Raw genomic sequence first — 24,266 nt, 5'->3', positions numbered from 1 at the left:
AGGGGGTTGTATTAGATACAAGATGAGAGAGAAACAGAGGGGTTGTATTAGATACAAGATGAGAGAGAGAGGGTTGTATTATATACATGAGAGAGAGGGGTTGTATTAGATACAAGATGAGAGAGAGACAGAAGGGTTGTATTAAGATACAAGATGAGAGAGAGAACGAGGGGTTGTATTAGATACAAGATGAGAGAGAGACAGAGGTTGTATTAAATACACAGATGAGAGAGAGACAGAGGGGTTGTATTAGATACAAGATGAGAGAGAGAGAGAGGTTGTATTAGATACAAGATGAGAGAGAGAGAGAGGTTGTATTAGATACAAGATGAGAGAGAGAGAGGGGTTGTATTAGATACAAGATGAGAGAGAGACAGAGGGGTTGTATTAGATACAAGATGAGAGAGAGACAGAGGGGTTGTAATTAGATACCAGATGAGAGAGAGAGAGAGAGAGGTTTTTAGTATACAAGATGAGAGAGAGAGGTTGTATTAGATACAAGATGAGAGAGAGAGAGAGGTTGTATTAGATACAAGATGAGAGAGAGACAGAGGGGTTGTATTAGATACAAGATGAGAGAGAGACAGAGGGGTTGTATTAGATACAAGATGAGAGAGACAGAGGGGTTGTATTAGATACAAGATGAGAGAGAGACAGAGGGGTTGTATTAGATACAATGAGAGAGAGACGAGGGTTGTATTAGATACAAGATGAGAGAGAGGCAGAGGGTTGTATTAGATACAAGATGAGAGAGAGACAGAGGGTTGTATTAGATACAAGATGAGAGAGACAGAGGGGTTGTATTAGATACAAGATGAGAAGACAGAGGGGTTGTATTATACAAGATGAGAGAGAGACAGAGGGTTGTATTAGATACAAGATGAGAGAGAGACAGAGGGGTTGTATTAGATACAAGATGAGAGAGAGACAGAGGGGTTGTATTAGATACAAGATGAGAGAGAGAGAGAGAGGTTGTATTAGATACAAGATGAGAGAGAGAGAGAGAGGTTGTATTAGATACAAGATGAGAGAGAGAGGGTTGTATTAGATACAAGATGAGAGAGAGACAGAGGGGTTGTATTAGATACAAGATGAGAGAGAGACAGAGGGGTTGTATTAGATACAAGATGAGAGAGAGAGAGGGGTTGTATTAGATACAAGATGAGAGAGAGACAGAGGGTTGTATAGATACAAGATGAGAGAGACAGAGGGGTTGTATTAGATACAAGATGAGAGAGAGACAGAGGGGTTGTATTAGATACAAGATGAGAGAGAGACAGAGGGGTTGTATTAGATACAAAGAGAGAGACAGAGGGGTTGTATTAGATACAAGATGAGAGAGAGGGGTTGTATTAGATACAAGATGAGAGAGAGACAGAAGGTTGTATTAGATACAAGATGAGAGAGAGACAGAGGGGTTGTATTAGATACAAGATGAGAGAGAGACAGAGGGGTTGTATTAGATACAAGATGAGAGAGAGACAGAGGGGTTGTATTAGATACAAGATGAGAGAGAGAGAGGTTGTATTAGATACAAGATGAGAGAGAGAGAGAGAGGTTGTATTAGATACAAGATGAGAGAGAGAGGGGTTGTATTAGATACAAGATGAGAGAGAGACACGGGGTTGTATTAGATACCAAGCTGATGAGAGAGACAGAGGGGTTTGTATTAGATACAAGATGAGAGAGATGAGCGAGAGGTTGTATTATATACAAGATGAGGAGAGGAGAGAGGGGTGTATTAGATACAAGATGAGGAGAGAGATGAGAGGTTGTATTAGATACAAGATGAGAGAGAGAGGACAGAGGGGTTGTATTAGATACAAGATGAGAGAGAGACAGAGGGGTTGTATTAGATACAAGATGAGAGAGCGACAGAGGGGTTGTATTAGATACAAGATGAGAGAGAGACAGAGGGGTTGTATTAGATACAAGATGAGAGAGAGACAGAGGGGTTGTATTAGATACAAGATGAGAGAGAGACAGAGGGGTTTGTATTAGATACAGATGAGAGAGAGAGAGGGGTTGTATTAGATACAAGATGAGAGAGAGACAGAGGGTTGTATTAGATACAAGATGAGAGAGAGACAGAGGGGTTGTATTAGATACAAGATGAGAGAGAGACAGAGGGGTTGTATTAATTACAAGATGAGAGAGAGAGAGAGAGAGAGAGGGGTTGTATTAGATACAAGGTGAGAGAGAGAGGGGTTGATTAGATACCAAGATGAGAGAGAGACAGAGGGGTTGTATTAGAACAAGATGAGAGAGAGACAGAGGGGGTTGTATTAGATACAAGATGAGAGAGAGACAGAGGGGTTGTATTAGATACAAGATGAGAGAGAGACAGAGGGGTTTGTATTAGATACAAGATGAGGAGAGAGACAGAGGGGTTGTATTAGATACAAGATGAGAGAGAGACAGAGGGGTTGTATTAGATACAAGATGAGAGAGAGACAGAGGGGTTGTATTAGATACAAGATGAGAGAGAGACAGAGGGGTTGTGAAAGGGTTGTAAAAATTCTAAGAGGAGAATCTCCTACCACATGTTTCATAGAGAGACAAAGGAAATTATTCCAACTCATTGAATTGGAGAACCGAGCGACATGTGTGTTCTGGAGAAGGTATGGAAGATTGGTGAAGAATCCAGCTACGAACTGGTCCGCTTGGTACAATTTTGTGATACTCAGAAGAGACAATATAGCCATATTACCATAAAACTGTTTATATATTAAAGCCTCAGCGATGAGACTTGCATCATAATGGTTGTATAAAATGTATTAATAAGGATAAAGCTATTTGTAATACATTGAGATGCTATGTACTGATGTTAATGTGATAGAATTGGATTTCTGTACCAAGCTTCACTCAGCCATCGGCACGCCCCCCAAGGGACACAGACAGGACCAGGCGTCATTTGACAAGCCTGTTCTAGGGTCACCTATAAAACCTCCCACCCTGATTTACTTTCTTAAGACCAGGCCTGCACTCCATGGCCAGTAGGTTTTACCATCCAATTCCTCTACTGAAAGTGAACTATACCACGTGGTTAACTTTTACTATCGAGACCGACAGAATAAGAACAAGTCTTTGATATTAATTATTAGTCTGCAGCTAAGTAAATTATATCATCGAACGCGAAGACCAACGAAACATCCATTCTATAACGACATTAATGGATGTCGCTTTGAAAGATCCATTCTAACCGAGAGAGAGAGAACTCTCCATCAGAACAATGATCGAACAAGGATCCTGACGACACTGAGCGTAAATATATATTGATTGCAATTGTTCCCGAATGAGTGAGCGTTCAATTGTCAATTGTAATATTAATGAACTCTGTAGGTGTGCATCCTCAGCTGACTTTTATGATCCATTGTTCAACAGGCCGACCTGCCTGTTTAGCCCATTAGAGCACATTACGCTACCAATCCTTTGTGACGATAATTACTGTTTGTATGTTTTCTGTTAATTACTTAGTGTATTAAATAAATGATTTTAAGACAATTGATGTATGGATGATTTTAGTAAAGACTGGGTTCGTGCAGATACAACAATTTACGACGTTTGGAATGAGACTGGACTAGAGGTAAAATACACCATTTAAACCAGAAGATAATCAGCCTATATTATAATATAGGAAAGTTATATTAGGAAAATTATAACTTTGTAATCTGAATATTCTCCTTGGTGCCCCGATCTCCTAGTTAATTACAATTAAACGATTAATCAGTTTAATCGCGTGATAATAATTACAGGGAGTTAATTGATAAACCTGTCTTCAGTTTAATGGTACCCAAAGACACGACACCGCTAATTATCAAAATCCAGAAAAGAGAAGATAGCCTATCTTCTCTTGAGTCTTCTCTGAGAATCTATGTGCACACTGCCCACAAAATGAGGTGGAAACTGAGCTGCACTTCCTAACCTCCTGCCCAATGTTTGACCATATTAGAGACACATATTTCCCTCAGATTACACAAATCCACAAAGAATTCGAAAACAAGCCCAATTTTGATAAACTCCCATATCTACTGGGTGAAATCCCACAGTGTGCCGTCAGAGCAGCAAGGTCAAACACCATTGTAAATACAACCCATATTTATGCTTATTTATTTTCCCTTTTGTACTTTAACCATTTCTACATGGTTACAACTCTGTGTATATACTGTACATAATATGACATTTGTAATGTCTTTATTCTTTTGGAAGTTCTGTGAGTGTAATGTTTTCTGTCCATTTTTATTGTTTATTTCACTTTTGTATATTATCTACTTCACTTGCTTTGGCAATGTTAACATATGTTTCCCATGCCAATAAAGCCCCTTGAATTGAAAATGAGTTGAATTGAGAGAGAGAGAGAGAGAGAGAGAGAGAGAGAGAGAGAGAGAGAGAGAGAGAGAGAGAGAGAGAGAGAGAGAGAGAGAGAGGTTGTATTAGATATGAGAGAGAGAGAGAGAGAGAGGTTGTATTAGATACAAGATGAGAGAGAGAGACAGAGACAGAGAGAGGTTGTATTAGATACAAGATGAGAGAGAGAGTGAGAGAGAGAGAGCGAGAGAGAGGGTTGTATTAGATACAAGCTGAGAGAGTGAGAGAGAGGTTGTATTAGATACAAGATGAGAGAGTGAGACAGAGACAGAGAGAGGTTGTATTAGATACAAGATGAGAGAGAGAGTGAGAGAGAGAGAGCGAGAGAGAGGTTGTATTAGATACAAGCTGAGAGAGTGAGAGAGGTTGTATTAGATACAAGATGAGAGAGTGAGACAGAGACAGAGAGGTTGTATTAGATACAAGATGAGAGAGAGAGAGAGGGGTTGTATTAGATACAAGATGAGAGAGAGACAGAGAGGTTGTATTAGATACAAGCTGAGAGAGAGAGAGAGAGGTTGTATTAGATACAAGATGAGAGAGTGAGACAGAGACAGAGGGGTTGTATTAGATACAAGATGAGAGAGTGAGTGAGAGAGAGGTTGTATTAGATACAAGATGAGAGAGAGACAGAGGGGTTGTATTAGATACAAGCTGAGAGAGAGACAGAGGGGTTGTATTAGATACAAGCTGAGAGAGAGAGACAGAGGGGTTGTATTAGATACAAGATGAGAGGGAGAGAGGTTGTATTAGATACAAGCTGAGAGAGAGAGAGACAGAGAGGTTGTATTAGATACAAGATGAGAGAGTGAGAGAGAGAGAGAGAGAGAGAGAGAGAGAGAGAGAGAGAGAGAGACAGAGGGGTTGTATTAGATACAAGATGAGAGGGAGAGAGGTTGTATTAGATACAAGCTGAGAGAGAGAGACAGAGGGGTTGTATTAGATACAAGATGAGAGAGTGAGAGGTTGTATTAGATACAAGCTGAGAGAGAGAGAGACAGAGAGGTTGTATTAGATACAAGATGAGAGAGTGAGAGAGAGAGAGAGAGACAGAGAGGTTGTATTAGATACAAGCTGAGAGAGAGAGAGAGAGGGGTTGTATTAGATACAAGATGAGAGAGAGAGAGAGAGAGAGAGCGAGAGAGAGGTGGTATTAGACACAAGATGAGAGAGTGAGAGAGAGAGAGAGAGCGAGAGAGAGGTTGTATTAGACACAAGATGAGAGAGTGAGAGAGAGAGAGAGAGCGAGAGAGAGGTTGTATTAGACACAAGATGAGAGAGTGAGAGAGGCTTTGTTCAAAACAGTCACAGACTCACAGCTCCTCTTCTTAGTGGTCTGTCCATCTGTCTGTATCTGTCCTTCCCTCCTCCCTCCCTTCTCTCCTTCCTGCTTCCCTCCCTTCTCTCCTTCCTGCTTCCCTCCCCTTCCTCTCTGTCCTTCCCCCTTCCATCCCTCCCCCAGACCAGTTAAATCAGAGCACCATTCACCCAGTGTCTCCAGTGTACTCAGAGATATTACACCCTTCGTCTACAGTGGAAGTGTAACAGTGATGACAATAGTGGATATGAACGGAGCAAAAGGTCAGTCTGTGGCCCCAGGTGCCTCCATCCTTAGAGTGGGGAGAGGAAGACTGCCAAGACCACCCCCCAACCCACCTCTCTCTCTCTCACACCCCAGAGATTCCCCCATCGCCATCACCCACCCTCTACTTACCTCCCCTCCCACCTCCTTTCATCCCCCTCTTTTCTTATTCTTTCTTTTTCTAGAACTCTCTGTTCCTCTCATCACCATGGTGTTTTTCTTATCTCACTTCATCCTCTTCTTCTCTCCTCCTTTCTCTAATCTTTCCCACATTTTCCTCTCTCTCTCTGTCTCTCTCTTCCTCCATCTCTCTTGTCTCTATATCTCTCTCTTTCCATTTCCCTCCATCTCTCTCACCTTATGGGCAGGGACCACAGGAGAGCTATTGTGGAGAGTGCAGTGGGAGTCAGGATCAAAAGAGATTGGTTGAAAGACAGATTTTTTTTATTACCAATACAAAAGTCAGCAGGAAATAGAAAAGAAGGCCTCCACACAGGAGGGGACCAGTTTTTGGACCATTATTAATATGGAGGGAGGGAGGGGCCGACTCAAGGCTCAGGAACAGTTCTATCGCTGTTTGTTTTCTGCTTTCTCTGTGTGTGTTCTCTTAGCTGTTCTGTGAAGAATGTGTGTGCATCCGTGGGGGGTGGGGAGTGGGGGGGGGGTGGATGTGCGTGGGTAGATGGGTAGGGGGGTTGGTTTTAGAGGACAGCCTCTGTCATGCTCTGTGCTCAGTGTTATTTTCTCTCTTTCGTTCTCTCTCCCACGTACAGTGGGTCACGAACAGACACATGCACACACTCACACACACGCACACACACACACACACACACACACACACACAGGTTGGTGGATGTGTTGGGTCGGCTGTGCCACTGGAGAGGAGGGTAAATATCAGAGAAGGTCAGAGGGAGGGGATGGGCTGGAGGGATGGAGGGATGGAGGGAGAGCAGAATCACTGATAATGTCGGGGGGGGGGGGGGGCAGTCAGCCAGTCACTCTTGACCTGCCAATCTTGACTGTCCACACAGGAGAGAGCATGCAGTCATGAGAGCAGCACAGGGCACTGTGTGTGTGTACACGTCTCTGTGTATTCCTGTAGATGTGTGTGTACTGAGGCTGTTGTCTTTTTCTGCAATCTATATTTCACTTCTGGGAAGATCAATCGAGGAGTAGAGGGTTACAGGGATCAAAGTAAATCCTCTCAGTTGCCTGTACACACACACACACTCACACACACACACACACACAAACACACACAGCACAATCTGTCTGTTCCATCAGCGGGCTCAGCAGGAGTGGTATTAGCTCTAATAATACAGTATGTCTCCATCCCTTCCCTCTCAGCCCTGGAGGTAGCAGAGTCTACCAACAAATGAGAGAGAAAGTTCCAGATTGTGATTTATTTCATTAGGCAAATAAGATGTGTGAGCCCTACGGCACTACTGACTGAGTCATCGCTGTCCACACCATCACACACACACACACACACACAATTTACATGGCACCCTTAAGAGTCACACGCATACATATCGTGTCTCATCCAATCAAAGCTCCCGACACTGTGGAGTGATAAGCTGGCTCTGGTTGGGGGGAGCAGAACAGCTGTTGTCGTGCCAGTGTGCACAAAATGGCCACCCTTCAGATCCCTGTAGCACAATCATTCTACCTGGTCACCACAGTGAGAGCCTCCCCTCCACTCCCCTTCCCTCTCCCCTCTCCCCTTTTCTCTCCTCTCATCTCCTCTCCCCTTCCCTCTTCTTTCCCCCATCCTCTCCTCTCCTTCCCTCTTCTCTCCTCTCATCTCCTTTCCCGTCCCCTCCCCTCCCCTCCTCTCCTTTGGTTCTTGCAACACAGATCTCTGCAGTGTGATTACAACCAACTCTGATAGGAAACTACAGCGGCTGGAATTCAACTGAACCCACCATAGCAATGTTTCCCTTGTTTTCACCCTACTGCTACACACACATTTCTGATGAGGAAAACTGGAAGCATCTACCTTACTGTGTAAATGAAATTACTCCCTAACTAGAGTACTTCTCTTTCAGCAGGTTGCATGAAACTGTGACTCAAAGGAAATCACAAATTAGAACGTGGTAGTTGTTCGTCTGACTAACCTTCCTCTCTGTCTCTCTCTGTGTCTCTCTCTCTCTCTGTCTCTGTCTCCTCCTCTTCCTCTGTCGGATCACCTCATATAGAGGTGTTAGTGGGAGGAGCTCTCTCCATGACCCTGTGCCTGCTGACCACACCCAGATTCCCCATAACCCCGCCTTCCAGCATGGCGCTGTCACTCTGGCTGCTGTGTACCTGTGCTGTCACCTCCCTGCTCATCGCCCCCTCTGCTCAAGGTTGGTACTGCACTGCATTCTCCCAATCCTGTCAATGTGCCAATGGGTTTACATGTTGTGTGTGTGTGTGTGTGTGTGTGTGTGTGTGTGTGTGTGTGTGTGTGTGTGTGTGTGGACAGATTGTTACTTCTCATAATAATTGAATATGAATAACATGGTGACTCTATGTGAAGGAAGGTTAAAAGGTACTGGCTTGCTGAATAAGCCAGAGGTCATGGATGAAGGGGGTTTTATGAAGCAGCTTGTAGGTGGGAGTGTCGTGTGTGTGTTTCCATGCAGGTAGTTGTTGTCTCAGTGTGTGATCAGTCAATAAATCAATAAACTTTATTTTATAAAGCCATTTTTACATCAGCAGATGTCACAAAGTGCTATACAGAAACCCAGCTTAAAACCCCAAACAGCAAGCAATGCAGATGTAGAAGCAGGATGGCTAGGAAAACCTCCCTAGAAAGGAAGGAACCTAGGAAGAGGAACCAGGCTCTGAGCGGTGGCCAGTCCTGTTCTGGCTGTGCCGGGTGTACATGGCCATGAAGGCCAGATGAATGTCCATGATGGTTGGTCATGGTGTGTGAGGGGGATCCCTGCATGTAATGGTGCCATATGTGGAACCTCTCACAATGTGCCATGAGAGTGTGTGTGTGTGTCCCCACACCGCCTGCATGTGTGTGTGTGTGTGTCCCCGCACCGCCTGCATGTGTGTGTGTGTGTGTGTCCCCGCACTGCCTGCATGTGTGTGTGGGTGGGTGCCAGCTGGTTTAACCCTAGCAGCAGGTGACCTGGTTGGGCCACAGTGGTGCTGCAGGGCGTGTGTGTGGCGGGGAAGATGGGGGAGGCAGGGGGAGGTACAGCTAAAAGGAAGGGGAGGTGTTGTGGGGTGTCCTGTTAGTACCCTTCCACACGGACAGCAGCACACCATCTGCTGTGTGCTCTCAGTTAGGACACTGAGAGCAGAGAGGGAGGGAGGAATATGGTGGAGGAAGAAAGAAAAAGAGAGAAAAAATAAAAGGTTAATTTTAGGCACTGTAAGATTCAGAGAAGAGTAGGGAAGAGAGGGAGGGATGAAGAGATAGAGAAAAAGAGAGAGAAATCCAGAAAAGAGCCATTAAATTCTACAACCACCTAAAAGGAAGGAAAATCTTCCTCTGTTTGCAATCCAAAGGGTCCCAGCTACAACATGCATGGTCGTTTTGTTAGATAAAATCTTTCTTTATATCCCAAAAAGTCTGTTTAGTTGGCGCCATCGATTTCGGTAATCCACTCGTTCAACATGTAGACAAAGGAATCCAAAAAGCTACCGCTAAACTTTGTTAAAACAAGTCAAACTACATTTCTATTTAATCCTCAGGTACCCTAAAATTTAAATAAACTATAATATTTAATACGGAAAGAAGTATGTTCAATAGAAAAGTAAAATTGGCAAGTGCGTGTCCTCTTCATTGCATGCCCACAGACTGATTTAAAACTGTGACTCTCAGTACCAAAACTCAAAATTCTTCCTCGTTTTGGAAGAAACAAGCCTGAAACCTTGAACAAAGACTATTGATATCTAGTGGAAGCCATAGGAATTGCAATCTGGGAGCTGGAATTGCATAGGACCCATAGCTTTCCCTTATAAGAGCCTGGGATCTAAAAAAAAAAAATAATTCTGGTTGGTTTTTCTTTGGATTTTCTCCTACCATATCAATTGTGTTATAGTCTCATACATTAGTTTAACATTTCTACAAACTTCAAAGTCTTTTCTATCCAATGTTACCAATTATATACATATCCTGGCTTCTGGGCCTGAGTTACAGGCAGTTTACTTTGGGCACGTCAGTCAGGCGGAAATTCTGAAAGAAGGACCCTAGCCTGAAGACAAAGCCATCACCTACAGAGAGATGAACCTGGGGCTCTGTTCACAGACTCAAACACACCCCACAGAGCCCCAGGACAGCAACACAATTAGACCCAACCAAATCATGAGAAAACAAGAAGATAATTACTTGACACATTGGAAAGAATGAACAAAAAACAGAGCAAACTAGAATGCTATTTGGCCCTAAACAGAGAGTACACAGTGGCAGAATACCTGACCACTGTGACTGACCCAAAATTAAGGAAAGCTTTGACTATGTACAGACTCAGTGAGCATAGCCTTGCTATTGAGAAAGGCTGCCGAAGGCAGACCTGGCTCTCAAGAGAAGACAGGCTATGTGCACACTGCCCACAAAATGAGGTGGAAACTGAGCTGCACTTCCTAACCTTCTGCCCAATGTATGACCATATTAGAGACACATATTTCCCTCAGATTACACAGATCCACAAAGAACTAGAAAACAAACCCAATTTTGATAAACTCCCATATCTACTGGGTGAAATACCACAGTATGCCATCACAGCAGCAAGATTTGTGACCTGTTGCCACAAGAAAAGGTCAACCAGTGAAGAACAAATACCATTGTAAATACAACCCATATTTATGCTTATTTATTTTCCCTTTTGTACTTTAACCATTTGTACATCGTTCCAACACTGTATACAGTTGAAGTCAGAAGTTTACATACACCTTAGCCAAATGCATTTAAACTCAATTTATTCACAATTCCTGACATTTAATCCTAGTATAAATTCCCTGTCTCAGGTCAGTTAGGATCACCACTTTATTTTAAGAATGTGAAATGTCAGAATAATAGTAGAGAATGATTTATTTCAGCTTTTATTTCTTTCATCACATTCCCAGTGGGTCAGAAGTTTATATACACTCAATTAGTATTTGGTAGCATTGCCTTGAAATTGTTTAACTTGGGTCAAACATTTCTGGTAGCCTTCCACAAGCTTCCCACAATAATTTTGGCCCATTTCTTCTTGCTCACACACGCTTTTTCAGTTCTGCCCGCAAATCTTCTATGGGATTTAGGTCAGGGCTTTGTGATGGCCACTCCAATACCTTGACTTTGTTGTCCTTAAGCCATTTTGCCACAACTTTGGAAGTATGCTTGGGTTCATTGTCCATTTGGAAGACCCATTTGCAACCAAGCTTTAACTTCCTGACTGATGTCTTGAGATGTTGCTTCAATATATCCACATAATTCCCTTTCCTCATGAAGCCAGCTATTTTGTGAAGTGCACCAGTCCCTCCTGCAGCAAAGCAGCCCCACAACATGATGCTGCCACCCCTGTGCTTCACGGTTGGGATGGTGTTCTTCGTCTTGCAAGCATCCCTCTTTTTCCTCCAAACATAACGTGGACATTCTGACCAAACAGTTATATTTTTGTTTCATCAGACCAGAGGACATTTCTCCAAAAAGTATGATCTTTGTCCCCATGTGCAGTTGCAAACCGTAGTCTGGCTTCTTATGTTGGTTTTGGAGCAGTGGCTTCTTCCTTGCTGAGCGGCCTTTCAGGTTATGTCACGACTTCCGCCGAAGTCGGCTCCTCTCCTTGTTCAGGCGACGTTCGGCGATCGACGTCACTGGCTTTCTAGCCATCGCCGCTCCATTTTTCATATATCCATTTGTCTGGTCTTGTTTCCATACACACCTGGTTTTCATTTCCCCAATGAAGCTACTTGTATTTAACCCTCTGTTTCCCATCATGTTTTGTGTGTAATTGTTTCATGTTGCTGTGGTGTCTTTTTACGCGCTTTACTTTTTTACGTTCCGTGTTTTTGAGCGCATTTGATCTATGTTGTGCTTTCGTTTTGGAACTTTAATAAAGTGTGCCTGTTTACATCACACTACTCTCCTGCACCTGACTTTGCCTCTTTTACACACGCTGACAGGTTATGTCGATATAGGACTCGTTTTACTGTGGACATGGATGGTGTTTATACTTGCGTACTATTGTTTGTACAGATGAACATGGTACCTTCAGGCATTTGGAAATTGCTCCCAAGGATAAACCAGGCTTGTGGAGGTCTACAATTTTTTTTCTGAGGTCTTGGCTGATTTCTTTTGATTTTCCCATGATGTCAAGCAAAGAGGCACTGAGTTTGAAGGTAGGCCTTGAAATACATCCACAGGTACACCTCCAATTGACTTAAATGATATCAATTAGCCTATCAGAAGCTTCTAAAGCCATGACATAATTTTCTGGAATTTTCCAAGCTGTTTAAAGGCACAGTCAACTTAGTGTATGTAAACTTCTGACCCACTGGAATTGTGATAGAGTGAATTATAAGTGAAATAATCTGTCTGTAAACAATTGTTGAAAAATGACTTGTGTCATGCACAAAGTAGATGTCCTAACCGACTTGCCAAAACTATAGTTTGTTAACAAGAAATTTGTTGAGTGGTTGAAAAACAAGTTTTAATGACTCCAACCTAAGTGTTTGTAAACTTCCAACTTCAACTGTATATACATAATATGACATTTGTAATGTCTTTATTATTTTGGAACTTCTGTGAGTGTGATGCTTACTGTTCATTTTTATTGTTTATTTCACTTTTGTATATTATCTACTTCACTTGCTTTGGCAATGTTAACATATGTTTCCCATGCCAATAAAGCCCCTTGAATTGAAAATGAATTGAATTGAGAGAGAGTGAGAGAGAGAGAGAGAGAGAGAGAGAGAGATGTGTGTTCTTGCTAGAGGTTGATTGTGCAGGTGTGAATTTAATGTGAGTGGGTGTTTGCTTTCTGATGTGTTCTCTCTCTATCCCTCTCTCTGTCTCTCTCTGTCTGTCTCGCTCTCTCTCTCTCTGTCTTTCTTTAATTTGCCAGGTTTTGCTGCATTGTATTTATGTGATGTACTCAGTGTTGCATTGGACACCAGCTGATTTATCAACTGTGTGCGTGCCTGTATGTATGTGTTGCTCGCTTGCTCGTGTTTGTCTGCAGACTGTATGTGTGTGTTGCTCGCTTGCTCGTGTTTGTCTGCAGACTGTATGTGTGTGTTGCTCGCTTGCTCGTGTTTGTCTGCAGACTGTATGTGTGTGTTGCTCACTTGCTCGTGTTTGTCTGCAGACTGTATGTGTGTGTTGCTCGCTTGCTCGGGTTTGTCTGCAGACTGTGTGTGTGTGCCGCCCACATCTGTGTGTGCATCAGAGCCTCCAGCTGTCTGTGTGACCTGGCACTAGAGAAGTATTAATAATGCATTAATAATCAATTGAGTGTTATCTATGTTCTGCCCTGAGCACAGGCACAACGTTTGATTGGACCAAATTAAGAAAACCGTTTCTGATGGTTCCATCGATCAACTCCCCTGGCTGTGATACAGAAACACAAACACAACCACACACACACACACACACACACACACACACACACACACACACACACACACACACACACACACACACACACACACACACAAACATACACACCCAGAGGTTAACTTTCAGAGTGCTGTTTACTGTAGTGTGAGAGGGAGAGAGGAGGATGAAAGAGTGAGAGGGGGAGGGGGAAAAGGAAAGGGAAATAGAGGCAAAGGGAGAGAGAGGTAAATAATGATGGGGAAGAGAGAGGTAGAGGGAAGAGAGAGGTAGAGGGAAGAGAGAGGTAGAGAGAAGAGAGAGGTAGAGGGAATAGAGAGGTAGAGGGAAGAGAGGGAAGAGAGAGGTAGAAGGAAGAGAGAGGTAGAGAGAAGAGAGAGGTAGAGGGAATAGAGAGGTAGAGGGAATAGAGAGGTAGAGGGAAGAGAGAGGTAGAGGGAAGAGATAGGTAGAGGTTAGAGAGAGATAGAGGGAAGAGAGAGGTAGAGGTTAGAGAGAGGTAGAGGGAAGAGAGAGGTAGAGGGGAGAGAGAGGTAGAGGGAAGAGAGATGTAGAGGGAAGAGAGAGGTAGAGGAAAGAGAGATGTAGAGAGAAGAGAGAGATAGAGGAAAGAGAGAGGTAGCGTGGAGAGAGAGGTAGAGGGAAGAGAGAGGTAGAGGAAAAAGAGATGTAGAGGGAAGAGAGAGGTTGAGGAAAGAGAGGTAGAGGAAGAGAGAGGTAGAGGGAAGAGAGGGGTATCCTGATGTTGGCTCCTTCCTGTGCTGACTGTTAGAGTAGACATCAGTACCAGTCTAATCACTACTCATTAGAGACCTGCAGGATCAACAAGCTCTGCTCCTCTACAGCGCTCCACACTCCACTACGCATCCTAATGTTAATCCCTAACTCTAACATTTACTCCAAACATGTACAATTCCTACATTTTAAATGTACCCCTAACCAGACTAACCAAGCTCAAATAGTATTTGTTTGATTGAACCTGCCTGGAGTGCCAGATCGGCGGGATTTGCACTTTTGGGGCTATTCCATTGGTTCCCTTGTGCCAGGCATGCTCAATCAAGTGCAGCTAACAGCTAACACATGTAAATGTAATGTAAACCTTGTGTTTACCCTACACATACAAATCGGCCTACCACTAACATACTAAATGTGTACCCTTACACTATAATGTTTGCATTCTACTATATATTGTAGATGTTAAATGATTCAATTGAAGCTAGGGAAATGTGAAATCTCGTCAGCAGTACCAAAAAGCTATTTATTGTGAGTAGATATAAAGTAACCAACACTAAAACACACCCACCCATACCAACAGTCATACACACTCCCTGTCCCGGTCTCTGTCAACATATTGACATGCCTACCCTGTCCTGCTGATTCCACACACCACTAGTTACAGTTATACACACTCCCTGTCCCAGTCTCTGTCAACATATTGACATGCCTACCCGGTCCTGCGGATTCCACACACCACTAGTTACAAATGTACAGCGTAGAATGAGCCGTGTTGTGTTCTGAAAGCCCATTAGGCCTGGTTAATGTGGCAGGAAAGCATCACTTCCCATCGCAGGCAGCTGCACTACATACACATGATGAAGCCCAGACACCCAGCGCAGATTTAGCTAACGCACTGTGAGGCGAGGCACTGTGTGTGTGTGTGTGTGTGTGTGTGTGTGTGTGTGTGTGTGTGTGTGTGTGTGTGTGTGTGTGTGTGTGTGTGTGTGTGTGTGTGCCGCTGATGGTGGCGGGGGCCATTACCAGGCTGTTAGCGTGCATGCGTGTGTGTGAGTCCCATCCGTCTGGATGCGGCCCAGCCCCGGCTGACTGGTGGAAGCGTTTGCTCTCAGATCAGTCTGTGGAAAGGCCTCCAGTCCCTTACTGCACATGCACACATCTTCCTCTTCCCCTTTTCCTCCCTCCCTTCTCTCCCTTTTTATTTTCACTCTGCTAGTTGTTCTTTCAGGGTGTTTTTCCACGAATCAGTTCCTCCTCTTGTTTCTGTGGAGACTGATTGAATATTTCAATGGAGATGAAGCGCTATGCTTTTGTTTTTCATAAAAGCACAATTTGACCCATGTTGGTAATGGCTCTTGTGTGTCTTTTTTATTTCAGTGCATTTATCAGATGCTCTTATCCAGAGAGACTTACAGCCTTGCTCATGGGCACATCGACAGAATCTTCACGTAGTCGGTTAGGGGACTCAAACCAGTGACTTTTCGGTTTCTGGCCCTACACTCTTATCCGCTAGGCTGCCTGCTGCCCATGGTTCCATCTATTTCCCTTTCTTTAGAGCTGAGATCTGTAGGATCTATATATTTATGGTAATGGGGCTGGTATGTAGTGTTTTTGGGATAGATCTCATGGGGAGACCAACCATCATCTCCTGTTGATCCTGCTGTTTCTCCCTTTCCCCCCCCCGCCTCTCTTTTTCTATCTTGTTACGATCTCTGCTTCCTACTAGTACTCTGTTCTCCAACCCTCCTCTCTCATTTTCATCCAATCTCTCTGCTTCCTACTAGTGCTCTGTTCTCCAACCCTCCTCTCTCATTTTCATCCGATCTCTCTGCTTGCTCTCGCTGTCTCTCTCTCCCCTATCCCCTCATCCCCTTCTCCCTGCTTCGTGACTTCCACTCCCAGCTACCACAGCTACCCCTTCTCCTGTTCCCTCCACTCCGCCTATTCTATTCAATTCAATTTAAGGGCTTTATTGGCATGGGAAACATATGTTAACATTGCCAAAGCAAGTGAACTAGATAATAAACATAAGTAAAATAAACAATACAAATGAATAGTAAACATTACACTCACAAAAGTTCCAAAAGAATAAAGACATTACAAATGTCATACTATGTGCAAATAGTTAAAGTACAAAAGGGAAAATAAATAAACATAAATATGGGTTGCATTTATAATGGTGTTTGTTCACAAATGTTGCTGCTGTGATGGCACACTGTAGTATTTCACAAAATAGATATGGGAGTTTATCAAAATTGGATTTGTTTTGGAATTCTTTGTGGGTCTGTGTAATCGGAAGGAAATATGTGTCTCTAATATGGTCATACATTGGGCAGGAGGTTAGGAAGTGCAGCTCAGTTTCCTCCTCATTTTGTGGGCAGTGTGCACATAGCCTGTCTTCTCTTGAGAGCCAGGTCTGCCTACAGCGGCCTTTCTCAATAGCAAGGCTATGCTCACTGAGTCTGTACATAGTCAAAGTTTTCCTTAAGTTTGGGTCAGTCACAGTGGTCAGGTATTCTGCCGCTGTGTACTCTCTGTTTAGAGCTAAATAGCATTCTAGTTTGCTCTGTTTTTTTGTTAATTCTTTCCAATGTGTCAAGTAATTATCTTTTTGTTTTCTCATGATTTGGTTGGGTCTAATTGTGTTGCTGTCCTGGGGCTCTGCGGGGTGTGTTTGTGAACAGAGCCCCAGGACCAGCTCTTCTCCAGGTTAATTTCTCTGTAGGTGATGGCTTTGTTATGGAAAGTTTGGGAATCACTTCCTTTTTAGGTGGTTGTAGAATTTAACAGCTCTTTTATGGATTTGGATAATTAGCGGGTATCTGCCTAATTCTACTTTACATGTATTATTTGTTGTTTTACGTTGTACACAGAGGATATTTTTGCAGAAATCTGCAAGCTGTCACGGTTGTCGTAAGGAGAAGCGGACCAAAGTGCAGCGTGATTTTTATTGAACTGTGAAACTATGCAATACATATAAATAAACTGAATAACAAAACAACAAACCGTGATGCAGAGGTGAAACATACACTAACTCAAAGACAATCTCCCACAAACCCAGGTGGAAAAAACACCTACTTAAGTATGATATCCAATTAGAGACATTGATGACCAGCTGCCTCTAATTGGAGATCATCCCAAACAAAACCCAACATAGAAATACAAAACTAGAACATGACAACATAGACAAACTAAACTAGAACACCCCACTGTCACGCCCTGACCTACTCTACCATAGAAAATAACAGCTTTCTATGGTCAGGATGTGACACAAGCAAAGTCTCAATTTGGTGTTTGTCCCATTTTCTAAATTCTTGGTTGGTGAGCGGACATCAGACCTCACAACCATAAAGGGCAACTGATTCCAGTATTTTTAGCCAGATCCTACTGTGCCCTCTTCGGCTTCCTTCTCCCTCTCTCCGTTCTCTTCATCCTGCACCTTCCTCTCCTTTCGTCTGCCCCTCCCTCTAATCTAGTCTCCCCTCTACTCTAGTCTTCCCTCTTTTCGAGTCCTCTATGCACCTCCTTTTTTACTACCTCCGGCTCTCTCTACCCCCTCCTTCCATCCCTTCTCCCTCTGTCTACCCTCTCCCTCTGTCCCTCCTCCCACTCTCTCTCCCTGGTGGTGGTCCTGTGCTCTTCAAAGCCCTTGGCTGAGAGCAGTAGATCACAGAGAGACTGTGTGAGTGAAAGGTTAATGGATGGCCTTTGAACATATATTGGGAGGTGGGGGCTGAGTGATGAGGGAGGGGGAGACGCTGGGCCGGCGGAGGTGTGTTCTTTCAAATTGCTCTTTGAAGATGGCGCTGGCCGCTCTCATGTCCCTGCTCCAGTGTGTGTGTGTGTGTGTGTGTGTGTGTGTGTGTGTGTGTGTGTGTGTGTGTGTGTGTGTGTGTGTGTGTGTGTGTGTGTGTGTGTGTGTGTGTGTGTGTGTGTGTGTGTGTGTGTGTCTGTGTGGTTTGTGAGTAAATGACGCTGGGGACAGGGGACTATGTTCCTGTGAACTGGTGTGAAATAAAGATGGCACCGACAGAGAGGGCCGCCTTGCTTCTAGTCCTTAGGAAATTTTACAGTATTTTGTTTTTTATGTATTATTTCTTACATTGTAAGCCCAGAAAATCTTAAGAGTTATTACATACACTACCAGTGAAATGTTTTCGAACACCTACTCATTCAAGGGTTTTTCTTTATTTTTACTATTTTCTACATTGTAGAGTAATAGTGAAGACATCAAAACTATGAAATAGCACATATGGAATCATGTAGTAACCAAAAAAGTGTTTAACAAATATTTGAGATTCTTCAAATAGCCACCGTTTGCCTTGATGACAGCTTTGCACTCTTGGCATTCTCTCAACCAGCTTCACCTGAAATGCTTTTCCAACAGTCTTGAAGGAGTTCCCACATACGCGGGGCAGCAGGTAGCCTAGTGGTTAGAGTGTTGGACTAGTAACCGAAAGGTTGCAAGATCAAGTCCCTGAGCTGACAAGGTAAAAATTGGATGTTCTGCCTCTGAACAAAGCAGTTAACCCACTGTTCCTAGGCCGTCATTGAAAATCAGAATTTGTTCTTAACTGACTTGCCTAGTTAAATAAAGGTAAAATATGCTGAGCACTTGTTGTCTGCTTTTCCTTCACTCATCCCAATCCATCTCAGTTTGGTTGAGATTGTGGGATTGTGGAGGCCAGGTCATCTGATGCAACACTCCATCACTCTCCTTCTTGGTCAAATAGCCCTTACACAGCCTGGAGGTGTGTTGGGTCATTGTCCCGTTGAAAAACAAATGATAGTCCCACTAAACCCAAACCAGATGGCGTATCACTGCAGAATGCTGAGGTAGCCATGCTGGTTAAGCGTGCCTTGAATTCTAAATAAATCACAGACAGTGTCACCAGCAAAGCATCCCTACACCATAGCACCTCCTCCTCCTTTACGGTGGTAAATACACATGCAAAGATCATCCGTTCACCCACACCCCGTCTCAAAAAAGAAATGGTGGTTGGAACCAAAAATCTCCAATTTGGACTCCAGACCAAAGGACAAATTTCCACCAGTCTAATGTCTATTGTCGTGTTTCTTGGCCCAAGCAAGTCTCTTCTTATTATTGGTGTACTTTAGTAGTGGTTTCTTTGCAGCAATTCGACCATGAAGGCCAGATTAATGCAGTCTCCTCGGAACAGTTGATGTTGAGATGTGTCTGTTACTTGAACTCTGTGAAGCATTTATTTGGGCTGCAATTTCTGAGGTTGGTAACTCTAATGAACTTATCCTCTGCAGCAGAGGTAACTCTGGGTCTTCCATTCCTGTGGCGGTCCTCATGAGAGCCAGTTTAATCATAGTGCTTGATGGGTTTTGCGACTTCACTTGGCATTTTCCATATTGACTGACCTTCATGTCTTAAAGTAATGATGGACTGTCATTTCTCTTTGCTTATTTGAGCTGTTCTTGCCATAATATGGACTTGGTCTTTTACCAAATAGGGCTATCTTCTGTAAACCACCACTACCTTGTCACAACACAACTGATTGGCTCAAACACATTAAGAAAGAAAGAAATTCTACAAATTAACTTTTAAGAAGGCACACCTGTTAATTGAAATGCATTACTACTGGATATCAGAGCGACTTCAACTTACCATCACTACGACCAGGTATACGACTTTCCCGAAGTAGATCCTTTGTCCGAACCACCCAGGGAATCTGAACTGATTCCAGAGGCTGACCCAAAACAACGTCGCTGCAGAAGAGGTAGAGGGAGCGGCCTTCTGGTCAGACTTCGGAGGTGCGCACACCACCCACCGCTTCCAAGTATATTACTCGCTAATGTCCACTCTCCAGATAACAAGGTAGACGAAATTAGGGAAAGGGTTGCTTTCCAGAGAGACATCAGGGATTGTAACATACTTTGTTTCACGGAAATATGGCTCTCTCGGGATATGCTGTCAGAGTCGGTACAGCCACCGGGATTCTTTGTGCGTCGTTCCGACAGAAATAAACTTCTCTCCGGGAAGAAGGGCGGTTTCATGATTAATGAATCATGGTGTAATTGTAACAACATACAGGAACTCAAGTTCTTTTGTTCACCGGACCTAGAATTCCTCACAATCAAATGCTGTCCGTATTCTCATTGGTTATTGTCACAGCCGTGTATATCCCCCCTCAAGCCGAAACATCGACGGCCCTCAAGGAACTTCACTGGACTTTATGCAAACTAGAAACCATATATCTTGAGGCTGCATTTATTGTAGCTGGGGATTTTAACAAAGCAAATTTGAGAACAAGGCTACCTAAACTCTATCAGCATATTGATTGTAGCACTCGTGTGGGCAATACACTGGATCACTGCTACTCTAACTTCCGTGATGCATACAAGGCCCTCTCCCGCCCTCCCTTTGGCAAATCTGACCACAACCCCATTTTGCTCCTCCCTTCCTATTGGCAGAAACTCAAACAGGATGTACCCGTGACAAGGACTATTCAACGCTGGGCTGACCAATCGGAATCCACACTTCAAGATTGTTTTGATCACGCGGACTGGGATATATTCCTGGTAGCCTCAGATAATAATATCGATTTATACGCTGATTCGGTGAGTGAGTTTATAAGGAAGTGCATGTTGTACTCACTGTGACTATTAAAACCTACCCTAACCAGAAACCGTGGATAGATGGCGGCATTCGTGCAAAGCTGAAAGCGCAAACCACCGCAGTTAACCATGGAAAGTTGACTGGAAATATGGCCGAATACAAACAGTGTAGTTATTCCCTCCGCAAGGCAATCAAACAAGCGAAATGTCAGTATAGAGGCAAAGTGGAGTCACATTTCAATGGCTCAGACACGAGACGTATGTGGCAGGGTCTACAGACAATCACGGACTACAAAAAGAAAACCAGCCACGTCACGGACACCGACGTCTTGCTTCTAGACAAACTAAACATTTTCTTTGCCCGCTTTGAGGATAATACAGTGCCACCAACGTGGCCCGCTACCAAGGACTGTGGGCTCTCCTTCTCCATGGCCGACGTGAGTAAGACATTTAAACGTGTTAACCCTCGCAAGGCTGCCGGCACAGACGACATCCCTAGCCGCATCCTCAGAGCATGCGCAGACCAGCTGGCTGGCGTGTTTACGGACATATTCAATCTCTCCCTTTCCCAGTCTGCTGTCTCCACATGCTTCAAGATGGCCAACATTGTTCCTGTACAAAAGAAGGCAAAGGTAACTGAACTAAATGGCTATTGCCCCGTAGAACTCACTTCTGTCATCATGAAGTGCTTTGAGAGACTAGTCAAGGATTATATCACCTCGACCTTACCTGTTACCCTAGACCCACTTCAATTTGCGTACCGCTCCAATAGGTTCACAGATGATGCAATCACCATCACACTGCTCTATCCCACCTGGACAAGAGGAATACCTATGTAAGAATGCTGTTCATTGACTACAGCTCAGCATTCAACACCCTAGGACCCTCCAAGCTCATCATTAAGCTTAAGGCCCTGGGTCTCAACCCCTCCCTGTGCAATTGGGTACTGGACTTCCTGGCGGGCCGCCCCCAGGTGGTGAAGGTAGGAAACAACATCTCCACTTCGCTGATCCTCAACACTGGGTCCCAACAAGGGTGCATGCTCAGCCCTCTCCTGAACTCAATCATCAAGTTTGCAGACGACACAACAGTAGTAGGCTTGATTACCAACAACGACGAGACAGCCTATAGGGAGAATGTGAGAGCACTCGGAGTGTTAGGAAAATAACCTCACACTCAACGTCAATAAAACAAAGGAGATGATTGTGGACTTCAGGAAACAGCAGAGGGAGCACCCCCCTATCCAAATTGACCGGACAGCAGTGGAGAAGGTGGAAACTTTTAAGTTCCTCGGTGTACACATCACGGACAAACTGAAATGGGCCACCCACACAGACAGTGTGGTGAAGAGGGTGCAACAGCATCTCTTCAACCTCAGGAGGATGAAGAAATTTGGCTTGTCACCTAAAACCCTCACAAACTTTTACGGGCTGCATCACCGCCTGGTACGGCAACTGCACCACCCATAACCACAGGGCTCTCCAGAGGGTGGTGCGGTCTACACCGGGGGCAAACTACCTTCCCTCCAGGACAGCTACAGCACCCGATGTCACAGGAAGACCAAAAAGATCATCAAGGACAACTACCAACCGAGCCACTGCCTGTTCACCCCGCTACCATCCAGGAGGCGAGGTCAGTACAGGTGCATCAAAGCTGGGACCGAGAGACTGAAAACAGCTTTTATCTCAAGGCCATCAGACTGTTAAACAGCCATCACTAACATATTGAGGCTGCTGCCTACATACAGACTTGAAATCATTGGCCAGTTTAAGAAATTGATCACTAGTCACTTTAATAATGGCACTTTAATAATGTTAGCATATCTTGCATTACTCATCTCATATGTATATACTGTATTTTATACCATCTACTGCATCTTGCCTATGCCGCTCTGTCATTGCTCATCCATATATTGATATGTATATATTCTTATTCCATTCCTTTACTTAGATTTGTGTGTGTGTTAGGTAGTTGTTGTGGAATTGTTAGATTACATGTTAAATATTGCTGCACTGTCGGAACTAGAAGCACAAGCATTTAGCTACACTCGCAATAATATCTGCTAACCATGTGTATGTGACCAATAAAATTGGATTTGATTTGATTGCAGATACCTCTCCCTCTAATGTGCTCTGTGTATTTAGGTCTGCCTCTCGTGATCATTGTGTCACAGTGGATGTGTGTCTATTTGTGACACAGGGGGAGTGTTTTCTCATATTGTTTGGGTACATTTGTTGTGTGTTTGTCTCTGTGTGTGTGTGTGTGTGTGTGTGGGTGTGGGTGTGGGTGTGGGGGGGGGGTGTGTGTATATGTGTGTAGGAAAATAAGGAAAACAAGAACAGTTTAGAAAAGTCAGGATTTTTTTAATATCATGAATTTGTTAAAATGCTATTTTAGGCTTAAAGGTTTAGGCTTTGGGGTTAAGGTTAGGGTTAGCTTTAGGGTTAGGAGTTAGAGTTAGGGTTAGGGTTTGGTTTAGGCTTAGGTTAAGGGTTAGGTTTAGGGGTTAGGGAAAATAGGGTTAGGGTTTGCACGTGTGTGTGTGTGTGTGCGTGCTTGCGTGTGTGTGTTTTTATGTGTGTGTGTGTGTGTGTGTGTGTTTGCGTTTGTGTGTGTGTGTGCATGTGTGTTGATGCCCTCTGTGTTTGCATGTTTGTGTTTTTCTGTATTGCAGTTGAATAATTACTAGATTCCTACAGCTGCCAGCCAAGGACAGGCTGGTTCAACAATTCTACTGAGAGAGAGATGGTGAGAGAGAGGGAGACTGAGGGTAGGGGAAACTGAGGATAGGGGAGACTGAGGGTAGGGGAGACTGAGGGTATGAGAGGCTGAGGATAGGGGAGACTGAGGGGTAGGGGAGACTGAGGGGTAGGGGAGACTGAGGGTAGGGGAGACTGAGGGTAGGGGAAACTGAGGGTAGGGAAGACTGAGGGTAGGGGAGACTGCTGTGGGTAGGGGAGACTGAGGGTAGGTGAGACTGAGGATAGGGGAGACTGAGGGAAGTGGAGTCTGAGGGTAGGGGAGACTGAGGGTAGGGGAGACTGAGGGTAGGGGAGACTGAGGATAGGAGATACTGAGGCTAGGGGAGACTGCGGATAGGGGAGACTGAGGATAGGGGAGACTGAGGGTAGGAGAGACTGATGGTAGGGGAGACTGAGGATAGGGGAGACTGAGGATAAGGGAGACTGAGGGTAGGTGAGACTGAGGATAGGTGAGACTGAGGGTAGGGGAGACTGAGGATAGGGGAGACTGAGGGTAGGGAAGACTGAGGATAAGGGAGACTGAGGATAGGAAAGACTGAGGATAGGGGAGACTGAGGATAGGTGAGACTGAGGGTAGGGGAGACTGAGGATAGGGAAAACGGAGGGTAGGGAAGACTGAGGATAAGGGAGACTGAGGATAGGAAAGACTGAGGATAGGGGAGACTGAGGATAGTTGAGACTGAGGGTAGGGGAG

At 44.2% G+C, this 24,266-nt stretch overlaps 1 protein-coding gene across 2 annotated transcripts in view; it reads left to right on the top strand.

The window, feature by feature from the left end:
* The window catches only part of adgrl1a (adhesion G protein-coupled receptor L1a), a 205,246-nt gene that overhangs the window by 102,166 nt on the left and 78,814 nt on the right, over nt 1-24,266 (top strand). For both annotated transcript variants that reach the window (XM_029728547.1, XM_029728546.1), the window contains exon 2: nt 8,149-8,298. In XM_029728547.1, the coding sequence (XP_029584407.1) occupies nt 8,175-8,298 (124 nt within the window). In that variant the 5' untranslated portion in view covers nt 8,149-8,174. The remainder of the gene's footprint in view (nt 1-8,148; nt 8,299-24,266) is intronic.

Source organism: Salmo trutta, chromosome 32 (genome assembly GCF_901001165.1).
Source record: "Salmo trutta chromosome 32, fSalTru1.1, whole genome shotgun sequence".
Lineage (NCBI taxonomy): Eukaryota > Metazoa > Chordata > Actinopteri > Salmoniformes > Salmonidae > Salmo > Salmo trutta.
The sequence above is the reverse complement of the archived record's forward strand: the minus strand, read 5'-3'. Positions and strand labels throughout refer to the sequence as shown.